Source organism: Chrysemys picta, chromosome 17 (genome assembly GCF_011386835.1).
Source record: "Chrysemys picta bellii isolate R12L10 chromosome 17, ASM1138683v2, whole genome shotgun sequence".
Taxonomy (NCBI): domain Eukaryota; kingdom Metazoa; phylum Chordata; order Testudines; family Emydidae; genus Chrysemys; species Chrysemys picta.
The window spans coordinates 22,856,398-22,874,662 of NC_088807.1; the positions used below are offsets into that span (position 1 = coordinate 22,856,398).

An 18,265-nucleotide genomic window follows, 5' to 3' on the forward strand; every position below is an offset into this window, starting at 1 on the left:
GCTCAGGCACCCCATAATTCAGACCACACGCGAGCCTCACATTTGCAGCATGTTTTATTCACGCTCCCCAGATTCATCACCCGTATAAATATTGCACTTGTGAAAAGGCCCTGAAGGGTCAACATTTCCCACTATTTATTGCTTTTCCCCCTCCTGTTTTTGGGGGGTGGGGAGAGTCAACCACCAGTAGCCAGTAGCCGAGCTGCCGCGAAGGGCACGTAGTGGTGTGGAATTGAGCCATCCAACCGCATCCAACCCCCGCGGGCTGAACCTGAACGTGTGGGTCTCCCTCCTGTCAGCCTCCCTCTCGAAAATGGCTGAATCCATTCGCCCCGAATAGGCCCCCCCACCCCCAACCCAGCCTGCTGCAGAGCTGGGAACTTTCAGCCCCGGCCGTTTTGGTTTGGCTGAGTTATAAGCAGCCCCCCAAAAAGGGGGCTGGGAATGGAAACTGTTAAGCAACCTTAGGACTGGTGGCGCTGCAGCGCTGACTAGCACAGAGCGTCCCCCTCTGGTGGCCGCAGGGGGTACTGCATGCAATGAGGTCCTCTGAGTCCCTGCTGCGCCCCCTAGCCTCAGGTCTGCACCAATCAGAACAGGAGGTGGGTGGGTTGGGTCCATTGGTGGGGGCTGAACAATGGGGAGGGGGTCATACCATTTCTGGGGGAGGACATGGAGGGGGCACTGTGGAGACTGAGGTTGTACCACTTAGGGGGCAATAGGGGGTTTCTAAGGCTGGGGAGTCATACCAGTTAGGTGGAAATGGGGGGAAGATTGTGGAGAGTAGGGTACATACCAATTGAGAAGAAACAGGGGTGGTGGTGGCTGTACCATTTGGGGGGAGAAAATGGGGGGACATACCACTTCAGAGGTAAAGGGGATGTTGGAGATTATACCATGGGGGTGGGGGACTGTGCAGACTGGGGGGCTGTACCACTTGGGTCAAAATTCAGGGGGGTTGGAGTATAGGAGTTGTACCACTTAAGGGGGAACAGAGGGGGGATTGTGGACAAGGGAGGTCATACCATTTGGAGGGAGAAGGGGAGGCGCTAAATTTTAAAGTTTGACCCCATTCTTAAATAAATAGTGGAAGTAAAAAAACAACAACAACAACAAAAAGACGCCCGGAGGTAGGAAATTGGAATGAGCGGCACATATGCGCTGGGGGCTGTTCCTTTAAGAGGCGTGGTAGCCCGAATGGAGCAGATGGTAGCCAGATGCCCGTGAAGAAATCTATACCCGTGCAGAGGTCCTTAGCGTGTCTAGTTTGGGGAGACACCCTCAGAGAGTTGGGGAGGGGGGAGTCTGTGAGCCGGGTGGGGGTCCGGTGGTCCAGCTCCCCCAAGCAGCACCCTCGCCAGTGGGGGGAGCTCTGCCAGCTGGGGGGGCACCGTGTCCGTGGCTTCCTCACGAGCGGGATGCTTCTGTCTTGCCCTCCAATTTCCTCTTCCGTTTCTCCATCACGGCTTCCAGTTCAGAGGTTTTCTTAAAGTCCTGGGAGGGCAAAGAGGGCGTTAGTCACGGCTCTAGGTACCCGCAGCCCCTTCCCCGAGCCGGGAGAGAACCCAGGAGTCCTGGTGCCCAGCCCCCTCCCCTGCTCTAACCACTAGACCCCACTCCCCCCAGAGCAAACCCAGGAGTCCTCGCGCCCAGCCCCCTCCCCTGCTCTAACCACTAGACCCCACTCCCCCCAGAGCGAACCCAGGAGTCCTAGAGCCCAGCCCCCTCCCCTGCTCTAACCACTAGACCCCACTCCCCCCAGAGCCTGGGAGAGAACCCAGGAGTCCTAGGGGCAGATTGTGGTACCTCCAGCATGGCCTTGTGTACGGTGACCTGGCTGTAGACTCTGGCTCCCTCCTCGGGGCTGACGGCCTGGAACTCGGCTTTGCACAGCGAGAAGAGCTGGGACCCGTTCAGCACCCCCAGGGTGCTCACCGTCCTGGGGGGGGGGGGCGGGGGGACAGTCAGGCCAAGTGCCCCACAGAGTCCCTCCCACTGATACCCCCCATCCCGCCACTGCGAGCTTCCCCCCAGGCAGTGACCCTCCCATGCTGCAAACTTCCCCACAGCAGTGGCTGCAGCCGGGGACCCTCCCAGTGCAGCGAGCTTCCCCCCAGCAGTGCCCCCAACTGTAGATCCCAGTGCTGCATGCTTCCCCCAGCAGTGCCCCCAGCCGGTGACCCTCCCAGTGCTGCGAGCTTCCCCCCAGCAGTGCCCCCAGCCATGACGCTGGTGGACACTGAGGCAAGAGAGACTTTAAACAGCACCACACATCCACATCTCAGCTGCCACGTGATTGGTTAATGTCCCCCCATCCTCTTTTCTGATTGGTCCAATTAATTATTAGCATCTTTTTGCCGCTTTGCCGGCTGTCCAATGAAATGCGATCATGAAGGATTCCATGGGAAGGCACCACCCAATCACAGCTCGCCTGGGATCCAGCCGACCAATCGCAGGTGGCGATTCTGAGCCACCACCAATCAGGGAGCAGCAAGAGGAGAAGTGGGCTCCTCCAGCAGGGAAGAACCAGCCAATCAGAGTGGAGAGGAAAGTTGTTTCAAGCAATCACGGGGGGGGGCGGTTGTGAGTTCCACAAGCCAATTAGAAGCCAAGAGGCTCCAGACCAGCCAATCAGAGCAGAGAGAAAGGACGTATCAGACAGCCACAATGTCGCAGCCCTCCCCCTAACCAATCAGAAGCCAGGAACTGCCGAGCCAGCCAATCAGAGTGGACATAGGGCTGGCAAGCAGAGGATGGCGGGATGCCCCCGCCAGTCAGAAGCCAGGAGGTGCCGAGCCAGCCAATGGGGAAGCAGAGGCGTATCAAGCTAGCCAATCAGAGCGCGCCCATGTGCCCGCGCCCGTCCCAGTGCCCAAAGCCCACTCACAGGGGCTCGAAGCCCTTGGCCTTCAGCCAGGCCTGGACCTGGGCGGGGTCGGAGTCATGGTCCAGCGGCACCGCCGTGTCCGGCGTCCGGTGCACCAGGAAGGGCTTGGCGGGGGCGCCCCGGCCGGCCGCCAGGCGCTGCAGCAGCTCCTCGTTCAGCCGCTCTGCGGGACGGGAGAGCTGCCCGTTACCCAGCATGCACCGGGAAAGGGGCGGGGCCTGGGGACCCCTCTGGGATACAGCCCCTCCCCCGGCCTCCACACACACACACCACAAGGGGCAGGGCCTGGGGTCTTTATGGGGGATCCCATTCCCCCCACACATAGGGGGCAGGTCCTGGGGTCTCCATGGGGTACTGCCCCTCTCCCCTAACATATAGGGGGCTCCTTACCTCTCTCATTGGGGTCTAGGCCAAGCCCCTCGGAGCCGTTCCACTGGGTCCCATTCGGGGCTGGGACCTTTTTCTTCAGAGCCGGCAGGCCTGGGGGGCCCTAGTCAGGATCACAGGCAGGGGGAAGAAATATTAGTCCCCCATAGCGCCATGTCCCATTCCCTGCCCCCCGAACCAGCCAGTCCCTGCCCTGGGGCCGGGTGGGAGCCGGTGCCCCCTAGAGGGGACAGGCCCCGTGCCCCATTCCTGACCCCCCTGAACCAGCCAGTCCCTGCCCTGGGCCCAGATGGGAGCCGGTGCCCCCTAGAGGGGACAGGCCCAGCGCCCCATTCAGCACCCCGCTGAGCCAGCCAGTCCCTGCCCTGGGCCCGGATGGGAGCCGGCACCCCCTAGAGGTCCAATTCTCCACTCCCGTATTGCTGGGCTCACCGGGGCTCTGGTCTGGCGGGGGCTGGAGCCGGCGCTGCCGGTGCCGTTGAGCAGGTCGCCCGGGCCTCGGTTCTGGGTGGCCGGCAGTGGGCTGAGGATGTTGAAGGGGACGTAGCCCTGCTGGCCGGAGCGGTTCTGAACCTTCCACCACTTCTTGGTGTCGTCCAGCACCTGGAGGGAGAGACGCTGAGCCACGGGCACTGTCCCGGCCGGGGCGGGGAGGTGTGTCCTGGCGCTGCAAACTTCCCCCCAGCGCTGTGAGCTTCTCTCCCAGCAGTGCCCCAGCCAGGCACCCCATATGTTACGCACTACTCCCCAGCAGTGCCCCCAGCTGGGGACCCTGGATGCTGCAAACTTCCCCTCAGCAGTGCCCCGGCATTGCAAGCTTCCCCCCCAGCAGTGCCCTGGTGCTGGGAGCTTTCCCCCCTAGCAGTGCCTCCAGCCAGGAACTCCTGATGTTGCGCCCTTCCCCCAGCAGTGCCCCGGTGCTGTGAGCTTTCCCCCAGCAGTGCCCCCAGTTGGGGACCCTTGATGTTGCGCCCTTTCCCCAGCAGTGCCCCCGTTCTGTGAGCTTCCCCCCAGCAGTGCCCCCAGCCGGGGACCCCTGACATTGCGCACTTCCCCCCCTGCCAGCAGTGCCTCGGTGCTGCGAGCTTCCCCGCAGCAGTGGCCCCAGCCAGGGAAACCCACAGACAGACTCACCTCCAGAAGCTCCCCCTGCAGGACAGACAGTTCATTGCTGTTCCTGGCTACAAAGTCATACTTGCAGCTCACAAGCCTGCCGTCTTCTGTCTGTCTGTGGCTGGGGGGAGAGGGGAGGAAAACTGGGTCAGGGGGTGGGGGATCTAGTGGAGAGAGCGGGGGGGGAGAGGGGCTGGGAGCCAGGACTCCTGGGTTCTCTCCCCGGCTCTGGGAGGAGAGTGGGGGCTGGTGGTTAGAGCAGGGGGGGATGGGAGCCAGGACGCTTGGGTTCTCCCTTATTCCCCTGCCCCCCCCCCCATCTCAGGGCATAGAAACCCCCCCCCCCCCCGCCGTACACATGCTGCGAAGTTAAAGCGTCTGCACCGCGCTGGGGCCCAAGGGGTCACGTCTCACAATGCGGGGGGGGGGGCAGGGGCACCCCCAGCAGCCAAGCCCATGCGGGAGGAAGGAGGGAGAAAGGTCTATGCCCCCCCCAAGTCCTCCCCCCACTCCCTACCTTGGCTGGGCTGCTGGGGGGGGGTGGGGCGCTGGCGGGACGAGCTCTCTCTCCTCCGATGTCTTCCTCTTTCGTTCCCTCCTTCCTCTCTATCCCCGTCAAGTGCTCCCCACTATGACATCTGGGGCAGCTCTCCCCACCCTATGCCTCCCCCCGGTGTGCCCCCCTTCCCAGTCACCAGTCCCTCACTGAGGCCTAGCGTCCTATGTGCCCCCTCACTCCCCTGCCCCCAATATCTAACCCCCTCCCTGCCCCCCAACCAACCCCTGACCCCACCTCTCTCACCCCCTCCACTGCCCCCTCCCCTCACCCCTCTCCATCTAACCCCTCCAGCCTGAATCCCCTCCCTCCCCCTAACCACCCTACACCCCCAAGCCAGCCCCCCAACCCCCTCTGCCCCTGCCTCCCTCCCACCCCCTAACTTGCCCCCGCCCCCCTCACCACCGAACCCACCTGCCCCCCCCCAGACAAAGAGAAACAAAGAGAGAAAACAAAGAAAAGACCTTTTTAGGTTCCTCAGCTGAAATGACCCCCTCGACCCCCCCAACCTCAGCTCCGTCCCCCACATCCCCCTCCCACTCTGGGATCCCCCCAACCTCCCTGCACCGAGTTCCTTCCCCCCACAGCCCCCCCGGCCTCTCTGAGCCCCTGCACCCCCCTCCCACCTGCCCCCCATGCATGGGGGTGGGGACAGCTTGTGGGGGGGGAAGGGGCAGTGTGCGTGGGGGGGACACAGGCGGGGGGTTACGTACCCATTGGCTTCGATTGGAGGAGCCGATTGCTGCAGAAAGAAGCGGGGGGAATGGAGTGAGTGGGGGGAGAGCGACCTCCCTGCTGTGACCCCCCCCACAACTCTCCCCATACCCCACTGCACCCCCCAGCCCTCTGCCCCCACCTCCCACCCTCTGATCTCTCTTACCCCCATTTTCTAGTCACCCCCTCCCCCCACTGTGCTCCCCCAATCCCCACCTTCCCCCCCCACACCCCATGTTCCCGCTCCCATCCCCCACAACTGCCCCCCATACCTGCCTCCTCCCCACCCCACACTCCCCTCTGCCCTCATCTGATGAGGGGTCACCTCTCCCCCATGCCAGTCACCTGCGCCCGGCGCACTTCATGCCGGTGCTGGGTCTCCACCGGATCCTCCCAGGGCTGCCCATCGGAGCCCAGGCGGGGCGGGACCCAACCGCTTTGGAAGGTCAGGGTATAAGGGGTGGCATAGTCCCCGGGGAACTCCACCCTGTGGGGAGAGACAGAACCACGGATGGTTGGAACCATGGCGAAATCCAGGAATCGTGGGCAGAAATCAACGGGCAGAAATTGGGGGTGAAATCATGGGTGAAAATCAAGGAACCCTGGGCAACAATCATGGGTGAAAAAATCACAGAGTCAGGGGTAAAAATCATGGACGGTGGGCAACAATCACAGGTGAAAACCATGGGCAAAATGTGGAATCATGGATGAAAATCAAGGAATCACGGGCAACAATCGTGTGTGAAAAATCATAGAATCATGAGTGGAAAAATCACAGAATCATGGGTGAAAATCACGGGCAAACCAGTGGAATCATGGGTGAAAAAAATCAAGATGCCCTGGGGCAAAAATCATGGATGAAAAATCACAGAATCATGGGTGAAAATCATGGATAAAACATGGAATCATGGGTGAAAAATCAAGGAATCACAGGCAACAATCATGGGTAAAAAAATCACAGAATTAGGGACAAAAACCATGGAACTGTGGGCAACAATCATGGGTGAAAACCATGGTCAAAACGTGGAATCATGGATGAAAAATCAAGGAATCATGGACAACAATCATGGGTAAAAAATTACTGAACCATGGGTGAAAATGAAGGAACCATGGACAACAATCGTGGGTGAAAATCACAGAATCATGAGTGGAAAATCACAGGCAAACCAGTGGAATCGTGGGTGAAAAATCAAGCACTCGGGGGCAGATCCCACGCCTGGCAGAGCCGGGCACAATCTTGGGCAGACATTATGGAGAACCAAAAGCAGCGCCCCAGCTCTGCTCCCCCCCCCCTCAGCCCCAGGGTGAGCGAGGTACCGGGGCCGGGTCCAGTTGTCGCCCAGCGAGCCCCACAGCTTGGCCTCCTGGGCCCCCAGGCAGCCCCGCAGCAGGGTGACGGCCTCCAGGGTCAGCATGGGGGAGCGGATCTCGCTGGCGAACTCTGGGCCCCCCGACGACTCCACCACCTGGGGGGGGAGAGGGAACAGGGAGAGGTGAGAGAGACCCCCGGATCCCAGCCCCCCCCCTCGACCAGGGTCAGCAAGAGACCCCCCACTGCCCCTTCCAGCGTCCCGCTATCTCCCTTCCCATCCCCCCCAGATCCCCCAACACCCCCCAGCCCTTCCAAGGAGACACCAACTGCCCCCCCCTCCAGCCACAACCCTCACGAAGCCCCCCCATGCTGGGATCCCTCCCCCCAATCCTCCCACCCCCGGATCCCCACAACTCCAGACCCTGCGGTCCCCTCCTCCCCTAACCCCCCAGCTCAGAGTCCCCAGATGCCCAGCCCCCGCCATGTTCCCCCCAACCCCTCCAGTCCTGCTCCTGGCCCCTCCACCCCCCCTCCCCCACAAGCCAGGGTCTCCCCCACAACCCCAGATCACGCAGGCCCCTCCGTTCCTGCCCCCCAACCCCAGCACTGGCAATTCCAAGCCCCACAGCTGAGGCTAGGGCAGCCCCCCCACACTTCTGCCCCCCAACCCCCCACTCACCATTTTCAGGGGGCCAAACAGGAAGTGAACCAGCTCCTCCGAAGTGGGATTTGAGATGTTTGACTGGAGTCTTGCCTGGGGGGAGGGGAAGGGAGAGAGACCGCCCCACTCTGGGTCAGTGACCCCCACAAATTCCAGATGGGGAGGGGGAGGGAGAATGACCGGACTCCTGGGGTCTTTCACTAGGGAGGGGAGAGTGGGGTCCAGTGGTTAGAGAAGGGGGCTGGGAGCCAGGACTCCTGGGTTCTCTCCCTGGCTCTGGGAGGGGAGTGGGGTCTAGTGGTTAGAGCAGGGGGAGCTGGGAGCCAGGACTCCTGGGTTCTCTCCCTGGCTCTGGGAGGGGAGTGGGGTCCAGTGGATTAGAACAGGGGGAGGGGATGCTGGGAGCCAGGACTCCTGGGTCCCATCCTGGGCTCTGAGGGGGAGCGAATGGAGGTCCCCGTTGCAGGGGGAGATACAGGGCTGCATTCCCCGCTCCCCAGCCGTCACTCACCAGGAGGCTGAAGGAATATTTCATCTTGGCCAGGGTGTCCTCGAACTCTTCCATGGAGGGTGGCCGGGCCCGCAGGGTCAGCAGCCCCTCTGCAGGGGAAGGAAAGGGTTAACCCGGCGCTGGCGGGGCGCGGCGGGGGCGGGGGAAGGGGTTTCCGAGGAGGGCTGCTGAGGAAGGGGGTAGCTCACCCTTAGCACCTGGTGGTGTCCCCGGGTAATTCCAAGTATGGGGTGTATTGGGGGGGGCAGACAGGGGAGATCTCGTGTGGGGGGGCAGAGGGGTTTCTCTCACCCCATCTCCTGGCAGCACCCCTTGGCCCAGTGCGGGGTGTATGGTGGGCAGGACGGGGTGGGGAGGAGACGGAGGTCTTGGGGGGACAGATGGGGGGGTCTCAGGGTGTCTCACCCCCTGGCAGCGCCCCCAGGCATGGGCGGTTCCCAGTGGGGGGCGTATGGGGGCAGGACGGGGTGGGGAGAAGATGGGAGGTCTCGGGGGGGCAGAGGGGGGGTCTCGGGGTCTCTCACCCCCCGGCTCCCGGCGGCGCCCCCGGCCCGACCGTTTCAGCTGCTCCAGGATCCGAAAGGCCTCGGCTGATTTCTGTAGTTTGCCCACGAAAGCTTCGATGTCGTCGAAGATCCGGTTCAGCAGCTCCTGGGGGGAGGGTAACCGGGGGGTCTGGGGGTGAGCGGGGGGGGCTGGGCCCCTCTGCGCAGCCCCCAGAGTCCCCACCCCCAAGTCCCTGACAGCTCGGGGGGGGGGGGCGACATGCAATCCCAGCCCCACCTCATCCCTCCCCCCCCCAAATCTCCCCTCCCCCTACTTCCACCCAGCCCCCCGGCTCCCCCCCAACACCCCGTCCCTTGTACCCTAACACCCCAAAATCTCCCCTCCCCCCACTTCCACCCAGCCCCCCAGCTCCTCCCCGACACCCCGTCCCTTGTACCCTAACCCCCAACACCCCCAAATCCCGCCACCCAACCCCACCTCATTCTTCACCCCCCCAAATCTCCCTTCCCCCCGCTGCCGCCCAGCCCCCGGCTCCCCCCCAACACCCCGTCCCTTGTACCCTAACCCCCAAATCCCGCCCCCCCCAGCCCAACTCACCACATCACGCTCAGTCTGCAGCGCGCCTGTGTCCGAGGGGTCAGCTGGGGGCAGAAAGGACAGGGGGTCAGGACTCCTGGGTTCTCATCGGGCTCAGGGAGTGGGGTCTAGTGGTTAGAGCAGGGAGGCCTGGGAGCCAGAACTCCTGGGTTCCCTCCCTGGCTCTGCCCCCCCCCTCCCCACGCCACACACACACACCTGCGCCTCCCTGACTCTGCGTCTCCATCTCATTCAGAGTGGCTGAGGGGGTGATCACCACCTTCCTGTGAGGGGGTGGGGGCCGGGGGCCTGTCCCCCCCGGGGGTGGTGGTACCCCCTTCTGCATCATCTCCTGGTTTGCTCTGTGAATGATAAGGGGTAGGGATTGAGGGGGGATGGGAGACACCCAAAAATGTACCCGAGCCCCCACCCCCTGGCTCCCCAGCCTGCCCTGTCACCCCCAGCCTAGAGGGGGTCCCCCCAGCCCCTCAGTGTTTCCCCCTACACCCCTCTAGTCCCATCTCCCCTGGAGGCTGCCTCTGTCACCCCCATTTCTCTCCCCCGCCCCCAGCTTCCACCAGCCCATGCAGGGGTCTTCCTTTCACACCCTCTAGATCCCCCGTCACCCCACTCTCATGCCTCTGTGGGGCCCCCCACAACCTCACCCCCCTGGTCCGCCCCATGACCCCCACCCACTATGGCATCCCTCCTTTACTTCAGCCCCCCAGAACTCCTCCAACGACCCCCCCCCCGCATTGGGCTTCCGCTTCACCCCCAAGGTCAAACCTGCATCCAGGCCAGAGCGCCTGCACCCCAGTATGGCCCCCCACAATGCACCCGCCCAGCCAAAGTCCCCCGGACTCCGGGGTCCCACCCCACCTGAGCGCTTCTTTCCGCTGAGCGTTGCTTCCCGATTTGAAGTCCAGCAGGGCACTGTTAATATCCTCCCGGATCGGCTCCGCCTGTGGGGTGGGGGGAATGGCACAGGTCAGATACCAGCGTAGATGGGCCCGTGGGTCTGATCGAGGGGGCAGGATAGCGGGAACTCCCTCGTGTGGGTCCGTGCCAGCCAGATCAGAACACCCAGCATGCCTCGGGGTGGCCGGCCCCCTTGGCATGGGGACTGGACGAGGCACAACAGCATTTTCCCCACCTTCCCCCAGAGTCAGACCCCCACTTCCCCACTAGAGGGAGGGGCCGACAGCTGTCAATCCTCCATGGGGAGGCAGGACTTCCTGGAATGCATCCAAGGCCCTTTGAAGCTGATTGGCTGATTCAGCAGAGACATCCCTCCCGTTGGAAGACGGGACTTCCTGCATTGGACACAGTCCTAGGAAGCTGATTGGCTGATGCCACATGGCAGTCCCGCCCCCCCAGAAGGCAGGACTCGCTGTGATGTCCTGGCTCAAGAAGTTGATTGGCTGACGCTCCTCACACTGGCAGAAAGGCGGGACTTTTTGCAATAGAAATTGTGGCTCTGGAAGCTGATTGGCTCATGCCGCATGGAAGTCCCTCTCATCAGTAGGCGGGACTTCCTGCCATGTGGGAACCACGTCCTGATTGGCCCATGAAGGCTTGTTCCTAGGGCCAGTGGTAGACCCCGGGGGCATGATGCAAAAAGGGTGGCGCTATCACTGCCCAGGGCTGTTAAAAGGCAACCGTGGGGCTAGTGATGTCACCATATGGGCGGGACCAGTGGATCACAGTGCATGGTGGGGGCATCCCAGCAGGAGGAACCCAGGAGTCCGGTTGCAAAGGGGTGGGGCCAATGCCTTCAAGTGAAAGGGGCGGGGCTAGTTATGTCAATCAAAGGGGGCGGAGCCAGTGGCACTTAAAGAGGCAGGAACCCCAGGGCAGAGTAGGAACCCAGGCGTCCGGGCAAGGCTGCCCCCTCCCTCCTGCAGGCCCGAGGGCGGCTGCTCACCCCGATGTGGGCACACTGGAAGAAGTGGGCGTCGGGCTGTGTCTGCTGGGGCTCCTGGCACACGAGAAGCAGCAGGGAGTGGGCGCGGGCGCCGGGCAGCACGGCCTCGCAGCGCAGCACCCCCGCCAGCCCGTAGCTCTCCAGCTCCTCCTGCGGGGGGCGACAGAGTCACGGCCGGCCTGACGCTCCCAGACCCTCCCTTGGACCCAGAACCACCCCCAGACCCAGCTCCACCCGGCCCAGAGCCCCCAGACCCAGAACCTGCAGACCCTCCCCCAGACCCAGCGCCCCCAGACCCTCCCCTGGACCCAGAACCACCCCCAGACCCAGCTCCACCCGGCCCAGAGCCCCCAGACCCAGAACCTGCAGACCCTCCCCCAGACCCAGCGCCCCCAGACCCTCGCCTGGACCCAGAACCACCCCCAGACCCAGCTCCACCCGGCCCAGAGCCCCCAGACCCAGCGCCCCCAGACCCTCCCCTGGACCCAGAACCACCCCCAGACCCAATGCCCCCAGACCCTCCCCTGGACCCAGAACCACCCCCAGACCCAGCTCCACCCGGCCCAGAGCCCCCAGACCCAGCCCCCCAGACCCTCCCCTGGACCCAGAACCACCCCCAGACCCAGCTCCACCCGGCCCAGAGCCTCCAGACCCAGCACCCCCAGACCCTCCCCCGGACCCAGCCCCCCCAGACCCTCCCGCCCAGGCCCCCCACACACCTTGGAGTGGACGTCGAGCAGTCTGATGGCCGACCCAGTGACCTGCAGCAGCATCTCCTGGGCCCAGACCTGGCCCTGGCTCTCCATGGCGGCCACTTTGCGCACGGCGTCCTCCACCGAGCGCAGCTCCGCCGCCTCCCCCACCGGGAACGTCACCAGGTGCTGGGGAGGGGCAGGGGGTGAGCCCAGAGCCGCCCACACACAGCCCCCAGGCCCAAGGCCCCCTATGCAGCCCCGCCCCCAACAACCCCTATGCAGCCCCACAGGCTCCCAACACCGCCCCAGCCCACAGCCCCCCAGGCCCTCCCAGGCTTCCAACACCCCTCCCCACAGCCCCCCCAAGCCCAATGCTCACTATGCAAACCCCCAGACCCCTCCCTCCATCCCCCCACACCCAGCCCCCAAGCCCCTTTCCCCCAACAAACCCTAACACCTCCCCACACAGCACTGCCCCCTGCGGCCCCTAACAGCCCCCTTTGGGGCCCTGCCCCATTACCCCGCCACACACACCCTAGACAGCCAGTCCCTGCCCTGGGGCCAGATTGGGGCTGCGGGCCCCCAGTTACCCTCTCCCTAGTGGGGCCCATGTGACCCCCCCTGCTCCCCCCCAACTGCACCCCAAGAGCCCCAGGCTCACGTTGACGGTGTATTGGGAGACGTCGGCCATGATGAAGTTGGAATATTTCTTCCTCTGCTCTGTGACAAGAGACGGGCAAATTATAAAGGGGGAATGGAGCCCAGGGCCTGTCCCCTCTCGGGGGCGCCGGCTCCCACCCGGCCCCAGGGCAGGGACTGGCTGGCTCAGGGGGGCTGGGAATGGGGCCCAGGGCTTGTCCCCTCTCGGGGGCACCGGCTCCCACCCGGCCCCAGGGCAGGGACTGGCTGGCTCAGGGGGGCAGGGAATGGGGTGCGGGGCCTGTCCCCTCTCGGGGGCGCCGGCTCCCACCCGGCCCCAGGGCGGGGACTGGCTGGCTCAGGGGGGCAGGGAATGGGGTGCGGGGCCTGTCCCCTCTAGGAGGTGCCGGCTCCCACCCGGCTCCAGGGCAAGGAGTGATTTTCCCAGTGTGCCCTGGGGAAACCAGTTTGGTGGCTGCGGCGGGGATTAGCAAGGACTCCCGCCCCCAACTCCTTTGGCTCCAACCCGGGCCCTGATCTATTTCTCTTTCAGTTTCCCTCCTGGGGTGGGATGGGGGGGGCAGGTTCTGGTGATCAGATGGGGGGGGGATACACCCGGGGGGGGGGGGGAGAGATGCACCCTGGGGCGGCGGGGGGGGGCAGGTTCTGGTGATCAGACCAGAGGAGAAGTGTGGGGGAGGGGGAGATACACCCTTGGGGGGGGGGGGGGTTCAAGCACTTTGTTTCCTTTTGGGTTGTTGCCAGGTCGGCCTCTGGACTGCGCCACCCTGGGTGCCGGAAGAAACGCAGCGACTACAGCCAGCAGGGGGTCTGCATGAGACCCTACAATAACACCGCCCCATGGACGAGCCCCCCCCCGCCCAGCACAGAGACCATACAATAACACCACAGCTCATCCGAGAGACCCTACAATTACACCACAGCCCAGCACAGAGATCCAACAATAACACCGCGGCTCAGCAGAGACCCGACAATAACAAATGAGCACACCTGACTCCCTTGCCCAGCAGAGAGACCCTACGACAACACAGCAGCTCACCAAAGACCTGCGAGAGACCCTACAATAATAATGCGGCCCAGCTGCTCTCACCCCCAGTCCTCCCCTCGCCCCCCATCAGAGACTCACCGTAGATCTCCCTGGCGCTGGGCTTGGAGACCTCACTGCAGAAAGGGGGAAGGAGAAAGAGAAAGTTAAACGACAGGAGAACAGAGCCGGAGGCTGGCGACAGGGAGAGCAGATTGCTGGGGTCCCATTCCTGCCCCGAGCTGGGAGAGAACCCAGGAGTCCTGGCTCCCAGCCCCCTCTGCTCTAACCATTAGCCCCCACTCTCCTCCCCAAGCCAGGGAGAGAACCCAGGACTCCTGGCTCCCACCCCCAGCTCTAACCACTAGACTCGCTCCCCTCCCACAGCCAGGGAGAGAACCCAGGAGTCCTGGCTCCCAGCCCCCCCTGCTCTAACCACTAGCCCCCACTCCCCTCCCCAAGCCAGGGAGAGAACCCATGAATCCTGGCTCCCAGACCCCCCCTGCTCTAACCACTGGACCCCACTCCCCTCCCAGAGCCAGGGAGAGAACCCAGGAGTCCTGGCTCCCAGCCGCCCTCTGCTCTAACCAGTAGATCCCACTCCCCTCCCACAGCCAGGGCAAGAACCCAAGAGTCCTGGTCCCCCACCCCGTACTCACCTGCCTGAGGAGCTCATGGTGTTGACAGAATCCACAATTCACACTTCACCTTGAGGGTTCAAAGACAGTGAGAGAATCATTGATAGAGTCTGGGGGTGGCACCCTCCCTCCCTGCAGAGCCAGAGATAGAACCCAGGAGTCCTGGCTTCCAGCCCCCCCGCCCCTCCCCTGCTCTAACCACTAGACCCCGCTCCCTGCCCAGAACTGCGAAGAAAACCCAGGAGTCCTGGCTCCCAGCTCCACTGCTCTAACCACTCGCCTCCCCTCCCAGAGCTGGGAGAGAACCCAGGCGTCCGGGACGGGACGGCCTCTCCCTCGCGTGACGCCTCCCATGTTTCGCCCTGCGAGAAACTGGTCTGTTTATCAAGGGTGTGGGAACAGACTATTTCCCTCCACCTGCCCCCCCACGTCCATGAGGGGGAGACCCACTCCCCAAGGGGCTGCCCCCCACAACCTCCCATCCCAGCCGCCCCCCCAGCCCCACATCCTCTCCCCAGACCAAGGCCAACACAGGAGCCTGACAATATTGACTCAGGCCTGATAACCTGCAATTTCTTGGCACGGGGCTGAGCTGGGGCGGGGGTGCCCCCTCAGCCCATCCCCCCCATCCCTGGGGTGCTGGACTCACCCCTTCCAGTCTGTCCCCCCCACACACTTACCCGATCTTTCGCCGGCTATTCAGACGTTGCCCCCCCCAGGCATCTCAAGTGTGTGTGGGGGGAGATACTGAAAACGGGGGGGTCCACCCCTCAGTCCCACCGGATTCGGCTCTTAGGTGTCCGAGGAACCGTCCTTTCCCCTCCGTCACCTGGACACAGGTGTGTGGCGCGATCCCCAGCAGCCGCGCCCGCAGCATACCTGGGCAGGTAAACATGGGCCCCGCCCCCCCAGCCATCTACCCCCTCCCTCCCCGCACCAGCTGCTCAACCAGCTGTGACGATGCAACATAACACCCCCCCTCATCCCTAATGGTTAGAGCAGGGGGGGCTGGGAACCAGGATTCCTGGGTTCTCTCCCTGGCTCTGGGAGGGGAGTGGGGTCTAGTGGTTAGAGCAGGGGGGCTGGGAGCCAGGACTCCTGGGTTCTCTCCCTGGCTCTGGGAGAGGAGTGGGGTCTAGTGGTTAGAGCAGGGGGCGGGGGGGGGGCCCGGGAGCCCGGACTCCTGGGTTCTCTCCCCAGCTCTGGGAGGGGAGCAGGGTCTAGTGGTTAGAGCAGGGGAGGGCTGGGGGCTCAGGGACAGACTAAGCTGCAGTGATGGGACTAGAACCGACTCTCGTGTGTCTCGCTGCCAGAGCCGGAACCCAGAGCTGGGTGTGGCCCGTGCTGGGGCGCAGAGCGGGAAATACCGGCCCAGCAGGTCAATCGCCATGGCCTGGGGTGCAGCTGCCTCTGGGGTGGGGCAGAGGGGCTGTTTATACAGGGACCCCTCACCTCGTACTGAATGCCATGGGACAGCGCCCTCCGCAGGCCCCCTGCCCCGCTCCCCGCAGCACAGCGCCCCCCGCAGGCCCCCTACCCCGCTCCCCGCAGCACAGCGCCCCCCGCCAACCCTCTGCCCCGCTCCCTGCAGTCCCGTGCCCCCCGCTGACCCCCCGCCCCACTCCCCCCAGCCCAGCGCCCCCCGCCAATCCTCTGCCACGCTCCCTGCAGTCCCGTGCCCCCCGCTGACCCCCCGCCCCACTCCCCCCAGCCCAGCGCCCCCCGCCAACCCTCTGCCACGCTCCCTGCAGTCCCGTGCCCCCCGCTGACCCCCCGCCCCGCTCCCCGCAGCACAGCGCCCCCCGCAGGCCCCCTGCCCCGCTCCCCGCAGCACAGCGCCCCCCACTGACCCTCCGCCCTGCTCCCCGCAGCACAGCGCCCCCCGCCAACCCCCCCGCCCCACTCCCCCCAGCCCAGCGCCCCCCGCCAACCCTCTGCCCCGCTCCCTGCAGTCCCGTGCCCCCCGCTGACCCCCCGCCCCACTCCCCCCAGCCCAGCGCCCCCGCCAACTCTCTGCCACGCTCCCTGCAGCCCCATGCCCCCGCTGACCCCCCGCCCCACTCCCCCCAGCCCAGTGCCCCCGCCAACCCTGTGCCCCACTCCCCGCAGCCCCGCGCCCCCTGCTGACCCCCGCCCCACTCCCCGCAGCCCCGCGCCCCCTGCTGACCCCCGCCCCACTCCCCGCAGCCCCGCGCCCCCTGCTGACCCCCGCCCCACTCCCCGCAGCCGGGGTCAGAGTGACCAGGCAGCTCCGGCTGGGACTGGTTGAACCAGGATCGAATTCCCCCGGAGCCGGACCAGGGAGAACAATGGAGGGAAACGGGAGCCCAGCCCAGACTCGGGGGGAACCGACCTGGGCCAGAGTGACCCACTGGTCACAGAGACAGACTCTGGGGAGTGTGTGTGGGGGGGGGGGGAACCCAGGACGCCTGGGTTCTTTCCTGGCTCTGGGAGGGGAGTGGGGTCTAGTGGTTAGAGCAGGGGGGACTGGGTGCCAGGACTCCTGGGTTCTCTCCCTGGCTCTGGGAGGGGAGTGGGGTCTAGTGGTTAGAGCAGGGGGAGCTGGGAGCCAGGACTCCTGGGTTCTATGGTGTTGTCTTGCAGTGGGACTGTCTCAGCTCTGTCTGTGACCCCTAAGAGCCGGGGGGGGAGGAGGCCGCAGGGCGGGTCCGGCCGGCTCGGGAGTTTACATCCAGGCGCGGCAGGTTCAAGGCTACGTCAGCTGGAGCTGAGCTGGGAGAGGAGCCTGCGTGTGTTTGTTCTGGGGGCCTGGGCACTGTTTTAGCAACACCTTTGGGCAGGGAGCCTACTCACCGTGGGGGCGGGGAGCCCGGACTCGTGGGTTCTCTCCCAGCTCTGGGAGGGGAGGGGGGTCTAGTGGTTAGAGCAGGTGGAGCTGGGAGCCAGGACTCCTGGTTTCTCTCCCTGGCTCTGGGAGGGGAGTAGGGTCCAGTGGTCAGAGTGGGTGGGGCTGGGAGCCAGGACTCCTGGGTTCTCGCCCAGCTCTGGGAGGGGAGTGGGGGCTAGTGGTTAGAGCAGTGGGGGGTTGGGAGCCAGGACTCCTGGGTTCTCTCCCTGGCTCTGGGAGGGGAGTGGGGTCCAGTGGTCAGAGCAGGTGGGGCTGGGAGCCAGGACTCCTGGGTTCTCGCCCAGCTCTGGGAGGGGAGTGGGGGCTAGTGGTTAGAGCAGTGGGGGGGGGGGGGGGGCGTTGGGAGCCAGGACTCCTGGGTTCTCTCCCAGCTCTGGGAGGGAAACAGATGGGAGTCAGGGCTCCTGGGTGCGACGGTGGCCAACCAGGTGCCAGCTTTTCCCGAGGCTTTCGGCCTCAGTTGAGCACTGACACATTCATGGCTCGAAACTGGCTCTTTGGCCTGGGCGTTGGCCCGGTTAAGGTGGGTCCTGAACTCATCCCAGTGCGTTTAGACTCCACGAAACGCTGCTTCGCTGGGGCCCATCTTCCCTGCTGGCCTGGGCTACCTCTGTACCTGCTCCCGCCCTGGGAAAACCTGGGTTCTGAACCTGGCCCGCCAGGGAGCAAACGGCACCTGCCCGGCGGTGAATCCGTTCGCCCGGCTGTGGCCCAGCGGCTGCGAACGGGGCCCCTCCCAGCACCCAGCCTGGGCGGAGAGCCCCACCACACCCATGCCCAGGCTACGTGCAAGTGGGCTCGGCCCCTAGCCTGCAATTCGGGAAGCAGGCCATAAAAGCCGAGGGCCCGAGAACGGCTGATCCTTCGCTCGCTGCTCTTTGGACTCTCGCGGGAACCAGATGCCAAGACCCCCAGGGCCCCCCTGACGGCTGCTCAGTGCCGAGACTGTCCAGCTTTGGGAACCACGGACGTACCCAGTTGGGTGGACTCGTCCCCCGGCTTGAACCAGCCAAGAACTCCTTGCTTTGTCCCCCTCGTTAAATCCGCAGGGAGTTTGCTGGCGGCCTGGCTGCCCCGGGCTCAGGGCCTGATCTCTCGGGCCAGGGAGCGACCTGAATATTTTGGGCTGGTTGGGGCGAGTGCCTGTGGATCACTTAGTCCAGCTTACCCAGGTGGCCAGCCAGCCTCAGGGATGGCCGGGAGTTCGCCCTTGATACTGGGCAGGGGGAAT

General features: G+C 64.6%; 1 protein-coding gene across 2 annotated transcripts; it reads right to left on the reverse strand.

Annotated features, from left to right (window-relative positions):
* Nucleotides 1–36: 36 nt before the first annotated feature.
* On the reverse strand, nucleotides 37–15,052 carry EPS8L1 (EPS8 signaling adaptor L1). 2 transcript variants are annotated; one of them, XM_065570942.1, is made up of 21 exons: nucleotides 14,846–15,051; nucleotides 14,187–14,235; nucleotides 13,630–13,664; nucleotides 12,505–12,563; nucleotides 11,868–12,029; nucleotides 11,149–11,298; nucleotides 10,104–10,186; nucleotides 9,444–9,586; nucleotides 9,246–9,289; nucleotides 8,666–8,792; nucleotides 8,142–8,230; nucleotides 7,649–7,723; nucleotides 6,975–7,123; nucleotides 6,003–6,144; nucleotides 5,657–5,685; nucleotides 4,409–4,508; nucleotides 3,707–3,877; nucleotides 3,278–3,377; nucleotides 2,888–3,050; nucleotides 1,807–1,939; nucleotides 37–1,494 (listed from the first exon to the last, which is right to left on the reverse strand). In XM_065570942.1, the coding sequence occupies exons 2-21, from the start codon at nucleotides 14,201–14,203 to the stop codon at nucleotides 1,408–1,410; spliced, it is 2,058 nt and encodes a 685-aa protein (XP_065427014.1). In that variant the 5' UTR covers nucleotides 14,204–14,235; nucleotides 14,846–15,051; the 3' UTR covers nucleotides 37–1,407. The 2 variants fall into 2 exon arrangements, with proteins under 2 accessions (XP_065427014.1, XP_065427015.1); XM_065570943.1 differs by lacking the exons at nucleotides 37–1,494; nucleotides 2,888–3,050 and having other exon boundaries at nucleotides 14,846–15,052.
* Between the last annotated feature and the right edge of the window lie 3,213 nt (nucleotides 15,053–18,265).

Bases quoted from the DNA above. Each gene is read 5' to 3' on its own strand.
- EPS8L1 (XM_065570942.1), bottom strand. The intron at 12,564-13,629 runs GTGAGTCTCTGA...CTCTTGTCACAG, and splicing joins CAGCGCCAGGGAGATCTACG to AGCAGAGGAAGAAATATTCC. The intron at 9,290-9,443 runs GTGTGTGTGTGT...TTCTGCCCCCAG, and splicing joins GCAGAGTCAGGGAGGCGCAG to CTGACCCCTCGGACACAGGC.